Consider the following 15,148-nt stretch of genomic DNA (forward strand, 5'->3'; position numbering starts at 1 on the left):
AAATCTGCTTGCACATTATCTCCCACAAGTAAATAGTCTTAGAAAATTTCAGTCAATATGAAAAACATTTCAAATTAATGAGTTTGAGTTCATCCTACCAGCGCTATCATCTAAGGACACACCGCACTGTTAATTAAATCTCTGCTGAACACGGTGTACATGGACATGACAGAAGCACAACACGTGGAAATTGCATGTGTGTGTGTGTGTGTGTGTGTGTGTGTGTGTGTGCGTGTGTGTGTCTGTTTGTGTGTGAGGCTTGGAGCTTCACATAAGAACCAAACGAGTGATTATCCACTGCAAATAAAAACATACTACCTTAAAATAGCCAACAAAAAAATTACAGCCTGAGAATCTGTTCTGGATGACAAATCTGATCCCCCTGCTGTGACACGTGAGCAGTGGTCCATTGAAGCATGTGTGTAAATTGTATGCTTGGTTGTCATGTTCATAAAAAACCTCCTGTGTCTGCACTGCCATTCTGCTACTTTTAATTTACACCATTCTTATTTCCCAAATTGTACCAGAGGTCTATGTAGATCCATGTGTCCTGTTTATGATCAGAACATGGAGCTCCGACCACCTCCCACCAACCTACATGTAACAACCGTTGAATTTTTAGTTAGTGGAGCACAGTTACAGGAATAAACTCAAACCTGAAAGCAGAAGCAGGCTGAGGTTCGCCCACTTGAATAAATATATGCCAATTACACTAGCGTTCACAAATGAAGAAATGCATTTACCAATTCTCAGCAGTTTTTTGTAGTTTTTGACAGTTTGAAGAAAGAAAATGAAAGGAAACTTTTATGCAGAGATAAGAAATTGGCCAGGTACATATTAAATGCATTTTAATTCATATTAGTTTGCAAAAAAAGATAAACACTGGTAAATCACATGTTATTAGATGTCAGTGATGCTCATTATTTTTAGAGTATGTTTCTGCCCAAAGGCAACAGCAAGGAAATCACTCATTTTTCAGACATTGTCTCTTCCTGCCTCTGATCTATTTGTCTCCGCTGTCAATTTCAATTTCAAATGAGCTTTAGACACAAAAAGATAGAACATAACAAAGCAAACCCCACATTAGATTTGCATTATAAATGCAACCCAAAAAAAAAAAAAAAATTACTGTAAAATAACTCTGGGAGAAGTCAAAATATTGCAGGGAGTGGAACTACTGACATCACCTGTTTGGTAAGACAGTGGAAGTACGAAAAAAGCTCACATTTTGTTCTCTTTGTAGGGAATATTGCTTACCGATTCAGTTTATTTGTAACATATATTGTGCTGAGGACTGTGGAAAAAGGTATTTCACATAGCTGAATCTTTACTTTCCACCCCCACCCCATCACATCCGCATCCACCCCCCTTTCTCTCTGTGATCTCGAAGGGCTTGCTTCACCTCAGTCAAGCTCCACTGCTCCAGCCGGCAGCAGCATCGAGCTAACAAGTCTTTGTGAGGAAAGGGAGCGAGAGAGAGAGAGCGAGAGAGAGAGAGAGAGTGAGAGAGAGAGAGAGAAAAGGAAAGGGGGGTGCAGAGCAGAGGAGCTGACAGTATGAGTATAGCATTAGCAAAGTGAGGGTGTAGAAAGAGAACATACGGTAGGAGATAGTGACAGAGGCAGAGGTGTTTTCAGTGCTGCACAATAGTGCCAGAGGCTGCTGGAGAGAGAGAGAGAGAGAGAGAGAGAGAGAGAGGAAAATAGAGAAAGCAGGCATCATGGCAGTGCTCACTGCATCATCACGACACATGGGGATGTTTGGCTGCTGCTAGTGAACACTGTGTGATGCAGAGGAGAGAGAGTCGAGGACTTCCTGGAAACCAAAGGCAAGCCAAGGAATCAGGTCAGTGGTGGCCAAACTATTCAGTCAGACTCCCCAAAAAGCCTGCATGTATCCAGCAGCACAGGTAGAGTGGGATTGAATCTTGTCCGGGACCGCTGCTGCGTCTTGCGTTTGTGAGGATTAACATTTGTCAATAAGAATTCCCCATGCTAGTGTTTGGGATGTGTGCATGCATAGGAAGTGGGAGGTTGTGTATGCATGCAGACACGTGAGCGGGACTGTATGTGTGTGCAGGTTTGGTTGCACACTGCTTTAAACAGACACAGGAGCAGGCTGGGAACAGGAACCAACTGGACAAAACATCGTGGTATAACATATAGGTGCTGTGAGATTGATCTTGCCGGATTTTTATTTCCTAAAGAGCAGAGAGCTGCATTGTGGACTGTGAGAGCCAGAGACCGGAGAGTGGGGGGGTGGATATAAAGGGCAGGACGAAAAGTAGGTAAGAAAAGAAGAAATAGGAGGATACATGATAACCAGTGTGAAGCAAAGGATGTGGCACAAAGGAAGAAGTGTACCAAAGAGGGGAGTAAAAGAAGGAAAGGGGCAACACTGCCTGTCAGAGGCAAAGCTTGGCCCGGCATTCAGCTCTGCTGCATATGATGTAATCCTCTACCAGTCCAGTTCACAAGCAGACAGCTTAATATTTCTTAAGATCTGAAATTGAACTGTTGACAAAGCACCGATCGCTGACTTAAAGCCCACTTTGTATTATCAGTGCTCTCAAAGTATGTGTTTGTGTATGAGTGATGGAGAGAACTTGCACTGTGTACAAATCACCTCTTATCTGAAGTGTTCCTGTTATTGCAATTTTCCACAAAAGCAGCCAAAAGGATAAGAGAATATCAGTTAATCCAGATCTTAATGAACTCGACACTTCAGTCAACACGACTCATTCTCCACTAAATAAACACAGCAAAATCTGGCAAGGTCACCTCGCATAATGAAGTGCCACGAAATGCAGCTTAAAATGAGTTTGTAAAACACCGTAAATCCCCTCTGATTTTTAAAAAATAAACAAAGAGCTGAAATTAGTAGCTTTGTAATATTTGTTTGTATTTGACCTTCCACAAATATAAGAACAAGCTCAATAATTCCACCTTGGCTTTGCTGCATACTTTGTTTACACCTTATTCTTCAACCTTTAGAGCAGTGTGACTTTGAGGTCAGTCTACTCTTTCTTTACTTTATTGCTATACAAATCTAGTTTTTCTGTTTCAGTGCATTGATTATTTCCAATTATACAGCTTCTAATAATTTCTGACTATAATTGACCCGAACATGCGTGTGTAGTTCATAGTTGTGCGCCAACGCGATTCATTCAAAAATGATTAATCTAAATCTGAATGGAATTTTTTCAGCATTGTGTATTAGGATCATATATCATATATTGCAACAGTTGAAATAAAAGCTTTCATTTTATGTATTTTTTTCTTTTTTGCTGATATAAAAATCCTTTAACTTTTTCTGAAATCTTTAATTTGTGGTGAGATATTAGACAATTAGAACATTTAGAGGAAAATCACTGTCAATATTAAGAAATGTGAGCCAACTACACACAGCTTTTGAGGCCAAAAATACTGAAAACCACTGGTTTAATCGATGAAAAAATGATTTGAACTGACATGACACGATAATAACAGGATGGCAATTGAGCTTTTAAATGCTAGTGTGGATTGTACATAGAAAAAAAGCCAGAATTTTTACAGTTGTTAATTTATTTTCTTCAGATGACATTCATTAAGCTGCTAATAAGGTTTTTTGAATAGAAATATGTTAACACTGAGTTACGAAGGTTGTGTCTTGTGTTGGTGTATTTTCAGGGCCCCTGCGGATGTCTGTAGTCCTTGTATGTTAAAAATATGCTTGTAGGCTGAATGTTAACACTTGGGTCAATATGAAGTGGTGTACTCCAGCTCTAAAAAGTAATAATTTCATTCAAGCTGAGGAATAGGAATATAACGGGCAGTACAAGGTGAAATGGGATTTGTCTGATATAAATCTTTAGATGGAAAATGGGTAAAACCTGTCAAAACAGCATAATTTAAGGATGTCATGGTTTGTAAATCCACACCCTCACAGCCGATAAACTGTTGTACCTGTCCAGTGTGCAGGTGTGACCGGTGGGAGGAGCCACATGATGAGTGGAATTCTGAAGAGGAAACACGAGGAGGGACCCTCTCCTTATCTCACTCTGCAGGGATCTGACGATGATGAGGTTTCCTGCAGCGACAGTGGCAACAGCAGCGACAGCCTCAACCATCAAGTCCCATCTGGACTGCTGGACAGTAAGAGCTCACGACCAGGCTAAAAGTCAGAACATAGAACACTTGAGTAAAAGACAACTTAGCTGAATCGTCCCTGCTGTGGGGAATTATTGGTTTCTGATACAGTGTACTCAAATACCACACTCAAAATGACAGAAAAGAACAGTAAGACCTATGCTTTAACAAAATGATCCTAACTGTCACCCCCTATGTGCCCCAGCCTCTCTCCAGCAGCAGACAAAGCGGTTTCGGGGCCGCAATGTGCACTTTGAGAGCGTGACAGTCTACTACTTCAATCGGCGGCAAGGCTTCACCAGCGTGCCCACACAGGGTGGAAGCACCCTGGGGATGTCACCACGTCACTGCTGGGTGAAGAGCTTCACCCTCAGGGAGTTTGCCATGGAGCAGAAACGCAGCCACCGGAACATGCTGAGGCATCATCTCAAAGAAGAGAAACTAAACGCCATCAGACTTAAAGTGAGTTTACTAAGAACATTTACTAAGAACATTTTGTCTGTTCAATACTGAATGAGATTGCTTCAGGCATCAAACACAAGACAAAAAATAATATAGACTGAAGCAAAATCATTCATTTAAGGAAAAACAGAAAGAAAAACCTTTCACACTTGCAACTTTCAAAAATGTATTTGCAAATCTCTCTTGCCGAAGGCATGGTCTTAAATATACACAAAAATACACATTCTTCAAAATCAAATCTAGTTCAGCATTATTCTGTAATTAAACTTTTAGATCAGGGTGATATAGAGAAATATGTTATTATGATAACATAAATCAGTTCATGTTGATTTCTGATGAAGCCAAGTAGTCATTTGTGGTTTCAGATTAGGCTATTTATAAAAGACACAAAAAACATTGTGGAACAAGGTAAAAAAAAAAAAAAAAAAAAGTCACATTAAAAATGAACACAACAAAAACACACAACTATAGTCGCCAATTTCATAATGTAGTGGAATGAGAGCAGGTTCCTATTATACAAAAATGACAGAAAAAGGGCGTATTTGTTTTGGTTTTTTTTTTTTTTTTTTCAGATTTCTTTATGGTCAGAAAATGCCAAATACTTATCTTAAAATATGTCACCACCAAAATATGCATTTTTATATGAATAATTAAGAAAATATATATTTTTATATTTATCAGAATATGAGATTATTGTACAATAATTATTACCTCCACCAAGGAGGTTATGTTTTTGCCAGGGTTTGTTTGTTTGTTTGTCTGTCTGTTTGTTTGTTTGTCTGTCCGTTAGTGTGCAACATAACTCAAAAAGTTATGGACAGATTTGGATGAAATTTTCAGGGTTTGTTGGAAATGGGATAAGGAAGAAATGATTAAATTTTGGTGGTGATTGGGGGTGGGGGGGCCCACAGGGGGGGCCACTGATCAGCCTTGGCGGAGGTCTGCGCTCTCCGAGTGCTTCTAGTTGTTACTGTTTTATCTCTTTTCATATGGAGATTTTGCAGATATGTCCTCCCTTGTATTATAAAGAAATTCAGTAATGTGCCAGTAATATGTTAAATCACTAAATTTTACAGCATGTGAATTAAAAACAGTGGAGTAGTGTTATAGTAGCCAACAGTTCCTCTTTAGGTTTCAAAGCTAAATGATGCAGGGTATTAATAACACACACCCTCTCAACATCCAGTAGAAATGGAACTCCTATAAAGATGTAAACACATGTGTAGCCATGCATTTACTCCCAAAGACCTACATGCTGAAAGCTAATCTAAAATGTGTGAGAACTTTTGAACAACAAATCCTATCATTACATGTAAATAATTCAAGTAAAATGCAGTTTTCCAGCTTTTCAGTGGGATCAGATTTGTCTTTTTTGGACATTCAGACACTCATCATTGATTCAACAATAAGACCTATGTTGTTGTTGATACTTGTAATATTTAGTGACAACTATATTTCATGAAGTCCCTTTTTTCAGTTTTCTCTGCTCTGATGTAAAACCTACATGATCAGTAAATTAAACATTGTGACTGGAAAATGCAAACTGCATAGGATATTACTATAATAAATGGCGAGAAATCACTGAAGAAAGGTTAAATGTAGATGTTATCACAACAATGGTTCTAGGTCTTTAACACTCAAAGACTTAAACAGCCAGTGGCAACCAAAAGCATCTAAAACAGGGATATCAAACATGCGGCCCGGGGGCCAAGAGGGTCCAGTTCGGCCCCTGGGATGTTTTTGCCAAGTGCAAAAATTCCACAGTCTTGAACTGAATGAAGCAAAAAAATTTAGCTTGAATTAAGGAAAAAATCTTGAATTAAGCAAAAAAAAAAAAAAACAATCAATTAAGGAAAAAAAAATCTTCAATTAAGCTAAGAAAAATCGCAAATTTAGCAAAATATCTTGAATTAAGCCAAAAAAAGATCTTCAATTAAGTGAAAAAAAAATCTTCCATTAAGCCAAAAAAAATCTTCAATTAAGTAAAAAAATCTTCAATTAACCCCCCCAAAAAATCTCAAATTTAGCAAAAAATCTTGAATTAAGCCAAAAAAAAATCTTCAATTAAGTAAAAAAAAAATAAATCTTGAATTAAGCAAAAAAAAATCTTCAGTCAAGTAAAAAAAATCTTGAATTAAGGAAAAAAAAAAAAATCTTTAATTAAGTAAAAAAAATCTTGAATTAAGCCAAAAAAAATCTAGAATTAACAATTTTTTTTTTTCTTTGTTTTAGTGCAAAAAATAACATTAAATTATGAAAATATTTACATTTACAAACTATCCTGAAACACTGAAATGTGAATAACCTGAACAAATATGAACAACTTGAAATGTCTAATGAAAATTATGCAGAATTTTAACATTTTTTCTGCCTGTTTCTCAGTGTTTAGTGTCTTTGTTGATCTGATCCATAATGCACATGTAGAAATGATAAGTTGAGGAATAATATTGTTAAAATTGCACTAAATTTTATTACGTTTTTTTAATTTAAATTTCAGTTTTTTCAGGGTTTTTTTTTTTTTTTTTTTTTTTTGGATAGTTTATAAAACTAAGTATTTTCATAATTTAATGGTTTTTTTTACACTAAAACAAAGACAAAAATTTGGAGTTGTCATTATTTATAGGTTATTATGTTATTATGTTTCTGGTCTGGCCCACTGGAGATCAAACTGATCATCGAATATGGCCCCCGAACTAAAATGAGTGTGACACCCCTGATCTAAAATGTTAAAACAACTTTTGACAACTAAATCTATCAGCACATGAAAATAATTCAGGTTAAATGCACTTTCTCAGCAACATCAAATTTATTATTGGACATTCAGAGGCTCTGTAGTGAACACAGAAACACTATTGGTTAAAGATTTAGTTTGTTAAAAATGCAACTTTTGCTTCAGTTCTGAATTAACTTTGAATTTAGTCTGACCTTTTTAATGGTCAGTAAATTATATATAGAAAAATACCTACTTTTAACCGGAAGTTGCACAATGTAGCAGATGATATTATTAAAAATTATACAGCTGAACAACCAGTGGCCACCAAAAGCAAATACTGACATTTTGAAGAACATTTGCACCACTAATCCTATTAATACACTAAAATAGTTGAGGTTAAATGCAGTTTCGCAGCTCTAACAGCATCAAATTAGTCTTTCTGGACCTTCAAAGGTTCCGTAGTGACAAAACTGGCATCATGAAGATAATTTTGTGCCTTTATTATTCAAGCAAAGGGGGGGGGGGGGGGGGGGAGGCAAACAAAAAATACAGTTTTGAAACAAAAAAATGTAAATTTCAGAGGTTAATTTTGAACTAAATGGTGATAAATCACTAAGGAAAAAATCATTTGAAACGGACCATGTAAATAGTTTGAGGTCTTTTAGGGTTGAGGTCACTCACCTGTTCTACCCCACAGCTGACCAAGAACGGCACGGTGTCCTCCATGGAGGCAGACACGCTGACGCTGGACGACATCTCGGAGGATGACCTGGACGTGGACAACACTGAAGTGGACGACTACTTCTTCCTGCAGCCTCTGACCACCAGGCGCCGCCGCGCGCTGCTCCGGGCGTCAGGAGTTCGACGCATCGATGTGGAGGAAAAGCACGAGCTGCGCGCACTGCGCATGTCCCGGGGAGGAGTGCGGGTGTCGCTGCAGGGGGATCTGTGACCCGGAGACCTGTGCGTGCAGCCTGGCCGGCATTAAGTGCCAGGTAAATGGAAATGTGGTGAGGCCCATCTATTGTCCTAAAGCGTTGTCTGTGTCTGTCTGTGTGCTAGGACTTCTGTCAACTTTTGTAACACTTCTGTCAAGTTTAAAGTTACCCTCAAGTGTAGTGAGGGACTTCTGGCTCTTTGGAGGGAGCCCTTCAATCAGTGGCGGCACCAGGATTTTAAAAGTGGGGGGGCAGCTGGAGGGCAAAGAAAATGTTTGTGGGGGGGAACAAAAAAATGAACGCTTTTTCGCTTTAGCGGCTGACATACATATATATATATATATATATATATATATATATATATATATATATATATATATATATATATATATATATGTATATATATATATATATATATATATATATGTATATATATATATATTATATATATATGTGTGTGTGTGTGTGTGTGTAATGTATAGCCTATTCGTTACACTTTATATAGAGGGCAATTTTAGGTAAAATCAGGTAATACTTAATGTATTTAAGGTATTTGTTAAAAACTACAGCATGAACCGCTCAGACTTTCTGTTTTGATTATTTAATAGGTACAATCTACTTTCACATATTTCTCTAAACACATCAGAAAAACATGCAGCAAACAAACAGCAATGCCAATGTATGCAAGTTAATAAATGTTGAAAACAAAATAAAACTAACAGTCTAACCAACTAATCAAACAAAACGTATGTATACAGTGCCTTCCACTACATGCACATGTATATAATCACTGACAACATCTGTAGGCTTAGGTACACTTTCATACTGACCGGTATAATCTTCTACCAGAAATTTAAACTGAGTGATAAAACAGACCTGAACAGTGAACAAAACTATTTGTAATTAATAGTTGGGTTCAAAACATAAAAAAACTAGTCCTTATGCTACTTGTGCTAATTCTTTGCTTTACATTTCTTATGTAGAAGAAAGATGAATGCAATACAAGTGGAGGTATTAATCCATTCCAGAACTGAAGGCACACATATCATTATGAACCTAGAACTATATAATTCATAAGAAACAACCAGTGCATGTCTGCCTGGTTGGATTAGAAGTGGATCAAAATGTGTTACGTACACTTTCATTGACGGATTTTCATATTTCTTCGTTGCCCGAATTTTCCCAAAGATTTGCCCAAATCTGGGTGGGGGGGGGCAACTGGGGGGGCAAAGGTTGTGACTGGGGGGGCATTTGCCCCCCCCATGCCCCCCCTTGGTGCTGCCACTGTGTTCAATCAGGAGCTGTTCACTGAAAAGAACCATTCAAAAGATTGGCTCTTTTATGTTTTTTGCATTATTTTGAAACACCAATGTTTTGATGACTAAATAGGCTACATGTGATGATTGACATTACATTGTAAAGGTGTTTAATTGGCGTGACAGTAAATATTATCTTACTGTAAAAAAGAATAGTTTGTTAAAATGTGTGGAGCCTAATGTAGAGGTGACATTAGGCAAATGCTGGAATTTGACAAAAAACATTGCAGTACATTATGTGGACTAGTCTGTAGCCTAAAAATGAAGAAGAAAATAAAAAAATTTCTTATGAAATAACATTTTGTTCTCCTCAAAACAAGAACAATAAATGTGTGTAAACATACGGAAAAAATTGCACAAAACACAACAGTGATTAATCACTGCAATTCCTTAAATACCTGAACTATAATGCAATTCTCAGAACAAGAACAGTATGTTGGTAAATTGACAGGTAATTGGACACTCCCTCCTTAAAAAAATGAAAAAAAATGAACAGCTTTTTACAAAGACTTGGTTCCCATCGTTCATTTCAAAGAGCCGTTCAAAAGGTTCGATTCGCTCATGAACATCACATCACTACTCAAGTATTTCTCAGAGGCCTCATGTGTAGCACCCTTATCACCATGTGACACTGCTTTCCAGATGTTTAGTTTTAGCTTTCATGTGATTTTAGTCATAATTTCTGCAGTCTATCCATGTACCTAGTGTTGATTTTTGTTGAGTTTGGATTCATTTATTTTCACATAAATTAGACCGTGCGATCCACTTTATTGGTGCCATAGGTGAGCTAGGTTTTGTGTCTGCCTGCCATAGTATTGACACAGTTTTAACACAGCAAAACACATAAATACAGAGAATTAAAGTATTTAAAGGATTGACAAAGAAAGCTGCAATCCATAAAGGAAATAATTAGAAACACCATAGGGGTAGAAGTATTCAGCTCTTTATACATGAAGTACCAGTACGGTATAAAATACTGCAAAAATACTCCAATACAAGTGTTCCTGCATGAAAAATAAAGGTGCACGAGGAGTAGCCTCACAAGTAAAAGTTCCGGTTTGGTCCCTTTGACTGGCATATCATAATATATGAAATTATTAAATTATAACTCAAGCATCAGTGTTATTGCAACTGGTGTAAACAATTTAAAATAATATTAGAAGAAATTTTTTTTTTTTTTTTGTCATTGTGTAAGTACTCAACAACAGAATGAAGTTAAGCAAAGTATATACAGCTCTTTCTCTGGCTTTACCATTTCTAGGTATGTGTTAGTAAAATGAACATTTTTGTTTTATTCTCTAAACTACCAATAACATTTCTTCCAAATTCCAAATAAAAATGTTATTATTTAGAGCTTGTTTTTACATGGTCAAAATAACAAAAAGATACAGGTGTTTTCAGACCCAAATAATGCAAAGAAAACAGGGTCCTACACGTTTCTAAAAAGCACAATACTAATGTTGTAACTTGGGAAAAGTTCAGAAATCAATATTTGGTGGAATAACCATGATTTTCAATGACAGCTTTCACGTGTCTTGCCTTTCCACCATTGCTGTTGGATGACTTTATGCAGCTCCTGGCATAGAAATTCAAGAAGCTCAGCAATGTTCGATTGCTTGTGACCATCCATCTTCCTCTTGATTATGTTCCAGAAGTTTTCAAAGTGGGTTCAGGTCGGGAGATTGGGCTGGCCAGGACAGGGTCTTCATCTGGTGGTCCGTCATCCACACCTTTATTGACCTAGTTGAGACAAGGAGCATTGTCCTGATAGAAGAACCAGTCCTCAGAGTTTCAGAACATTTGTCAGAGCAGAAGTGGAGTACTTTTCAATAGTTATTTTTTTGATTCCAATTACTTTTGTGGTACTAATAGCACTGTTTTTGCTACCCAGCTAGTCCTATTGCAAGAAGATAGTGACGGCTACAATAGTGATATTTATATTTGTCCTTCTTAAATAAGCCATGGCAGGTGTTAATTTAGTAGAATAAGGTATGCTTGTGTTGGAATTCAACAGACACAGGAATGGAATGGCTGTCATACATGTAGACGTGCTGATTTCAGAGGAAATTGCAGCTGTCTCTTAATTTTTTCCAGAGCTGTATATGTAAAGTATATATTTATGTAAATGCTAATAGAGGTGTGCATTAGAGTATTTTTCCCCCAGTTTTATATACAGGAACATCTGTAGATCTTAGGATTCATCAAATGATTAATGGAAAGAAAGAAGAACAAAAAAATCATACCAGTGTTATGTAACTCTACAGATAATTGTCTTTTTGTTCAGATGAGAGCAATAGAAACCATCGCCCCATCCCTTAGATCCCTTTGGACCACCTCACCCACATTCAACTGCTGTTCACAATAGTGTAAAATCATTCATCTTAAAAGTACCTGAAGTTGTAAAATAAAAGCAGTGGAATAAAAAGCGCTGTGTATATCTGAATGTGATAAAGTCAAAGTACAACTAAATAGAAATACTCAGGTAAAGTATAAATATAGCAGTTGTAAGTGTATGTTGGTACATCTTTGCATATTGAATGACTGTCCTCACTTTGGAGCTTCACGTCCAACATGACCAGCTTTGAATGCAGATGAATTTTACATTGTTATTACCACTGCTCTAATCTGGTGCATTTAATGTTTGTTCCCATCTGCAGGTGGACCGCATGTCCTTCCCCTGTGGTTGCACCAAAGAAGGCTGCAGCAATACCACAGGCCGCCTGGAGTTCAACCCCGTCCGGGTTCGTACCCATTTCCTGCACACCATCATGAAGCTGGAGCTGGAGAAGAGCCGCGAGGAGCAGCAGCAGCATCAGCAACAGCAGCACCAGCAGCAGCCGGAGCAGCAGCTTGTAACCAATGGCAACGGTTACCATGGCGACTCCTCCTTGGTCCAGCAGCAGCAGCCGAACCTGCAGTTTCCACTGATGAGCAGCACAGCGCACATTCCCATCGTGCACCTCCAGAACACAGGAGATACAGATCCCCATCTAGATGAAGAGGAGGAGGAAGAAGAAGAAGAAGAAGAAGAGGATGAGGAGGATGAGGAAGAGGATGAAGATGATGAAGCGTATGAGGAGGACGACGATGAAGATGGTAGCAGTGTTTGCAGCGGGCTGTCGGACTGCAGCACGCACAGCTTAGAGACGATTGACCCGGAGGAAGGAGACGAGGATGAGGAGGATGAAGAAGATGACGAGGAAGAGGAAGAAGAAGAAGAAGAGGAGGTGGAAGAAGACTGGGATTGTTCTTTGCATGGCACAAGTCCTCCGCCCTACTCACTTCCACTTCCGTCTGTATTGAGCTACTCTAATAATACCCTCATGGGCCTCAGTAACCCCTTCCACAGTGGTCAGCCCATGCAGCACTACCAAATAGACAGCTCTGTGAATGAAACTTCTGCTTTTCTAAGCGAAAACACCACCATCACCCCCACTCTTCCCACAGTAGATACTGCGTTACAGTCTGACATGAACACAGAGATCCACTGCCAAACAGAGCAGCAGAGCATCCCCTGCCATTTCCCAAACCCCTCAGAGTCCCTGACCCTCCAAACTTGCTCACATGCAGACACTCGTGAGAGTAACACTGCCCCTACTGGCGCATCCGATGAACAGCCGCTTCCAATAGACCTCCAGAACAATCCAGACAATCATGACTCACAGACTGAGGCTTTGTCTGGGTCTGCAGAGCAGACAGTGGAGGAAATAAGGGAGCCTTTAATGGATCAACCAGGACTGCACAAGCAGGAAGATACTGTGCAGGAGGCGGCCAATCAAAACTCAGACACATCATGCTTAGACAGTCATGTTATGTGATGATTTCAGTGTTTCAGAGAGGTAATATTTGGAAATTTTTCTTCAAGAATTGTGACCTTCAACCATCAGAGTTTGATTTATTCTTGACAAGTGCACTTCCAAAGGGTTAGAATAAGTCACAGTGAGTGGGTTTGCTGTGGCTGATGTTGACACAGAAAGATCAAAGAGTCGATCTAATTTTAGTTCAGTTCGTCTCTGAACCTCTGAGGTTCAGAAAGAGGGAATATACAATATATAGTGTCGATAAAGGTAAATAAACAGTGTTTTTGTTGTAACTGCATATATAGCATCATTTATGCGCTGTTATAAAGTTTTAGGTCATTACCGCATGTTTTCTGGTTGACGCTGGCATCTATGACAAATCCATAAGATTTCGAGGTTCTGGCAACAAGCTTGTGTTGTTTCACTATTTCCACTGTGCTGCTGTCTCATTGTTGCTGCTAACTGTTCTTAAATGCCTGTCTGTATAGCATGTGTTCAGTTTACCTAAAACTACTCCAAGGCTTAACTCTGTAAAATGATAATGATGGCACTGGTAAAACATTCACACTGATAGCAACACGGAAATGTATCATGAATGGATCTTTTACAGCCAGTACAGTTTCTTAGTGCCACTGTATTCATTCCTCACATTTAATTTTTGAAAGACTTGGATGGATTTTTTTTTTTCTAAAAAGATGCACATTCAACTTTCAGGACAGTAGCATCTCAATGGAATGAAATGTATTTTTAATGCCTTTCTTTAATGTTACAACTTTAAGACAGAAAAGTGCCAAACATCCATGTGTTTCTTAGTTAAGAGAATCTTTTGCCTTTTCATGGTGTTTATCATTTACAGTAATGTGATCAGTGTAATATAAATGCAATCTTTTTTCCGTTTACAGATAAGTTCAGGCTTGCTTTTAACTGTCTCTCAATACTGCCAAGGAATGGGGGCCAAATATATTTCCTGTTTGTTTCATTCATTTGGGGGAAAAAAAAAACTGTACATTTCCATGAGAGTGTGATTAAAGTTTTTTAAACATCCCTGTCCATTTGAGGTTTTTGCACTTGTATCAGCCACACAAAGATGAATAAAAGGTGAAAACCTTATAATTTCATTATGTGCAATCAGACCACATAGAAATGATCTGACTCCTCAATGTATTCTATATTTCTACCAGCAGATGGCAGGCGTTAGTAAGTTATTGAATGGTTCTGTCCTGTTTACCACGGAAATCAACCATGTGGGCGTTAAATAATTTTTTTTCTGACGTCAGTAAATTTGTTGGTTGCGTTTATTTCTGCCTTGGGACAATCTGTAACACGTACTTGGTGGGAACATCTGCCCTCTGTCAGCAAGAAAACAATATTGATCTTGTATTTTCTCCAACAACAAAAAAAAAAAGACACACAGTTTAGTTATGAGGGACTTTTTTACTCACACCTGTGGCTTTCCAGTGAGAGGAAAAGGTGTGTTAACCTCGTATTTGTGCACTTCACCTGTCTTTCCAGTTTCATTTTTTGCAGAAAGAGAGAACACTGCTTGGCTGACAATAGAGTGAGGCTTGTTTGGGTGAGACAGATGAGACAGGGGGGAAATGGAGACCCTGTGATCCCACCTGATTGGCCAGTCTATTCATGTATAGAACTCTTCTCATGGCTCATTGCCTAACCACACAACAAACAGACTGAGCAGCAGGTGCTAGCACAAAAGGGCTTTTTAGAGACTACACATACATCTAATGACTTCTTTTTTATCCTTGAACAATGCACAGCGTAGGGTGCATGCTGA

At 38.3% G+C, this 15,148-nt stretch overlaps 1 protein-coding gene across 1 annotated transcript; it reads left to right on the top strand.

Annotated features, from left to right (window-relative positions):
* Positions 1-1,440: 1,440 nt before the first annotated feature.
* Positions 1,441-14,400, top strand: LOC115435509 (cysteine/serine-rich nuclear protein 3-like). Its single transcript, XM_030157979.1, is given in 6 exon segments — positions 1,441-1,845; positions 3,960-4,133; positions 4,333-4,589; positions 8,000-8,218; positions 8,220-8,312; positions 12,214-14,400. Coding segments are annotated over 6 exon segments (1,962 nt in total). The 5' UTR covers positions 1,441-1,787; the 3' UTR covers positions 13,375-14,400.
* The last annotated feature ends 748 nt before the right edge of the window (positions 14,401-15,148 follow it).

The sequence above is a fragment of the Sphaeramia orbicularis genome, chromosome 2, assembly GCF_902148855.1.
Source record: "Sphaeramia orbicularis chromosome 2, fSphaOr1.1, whole genome shotgun sequence".
NCBI lineage: Eukaryota > Metazoa > Chordata > Actinopteri > Kurtiformes > Apogonidae > Sphaeramia > Sphaeramia orbicularis.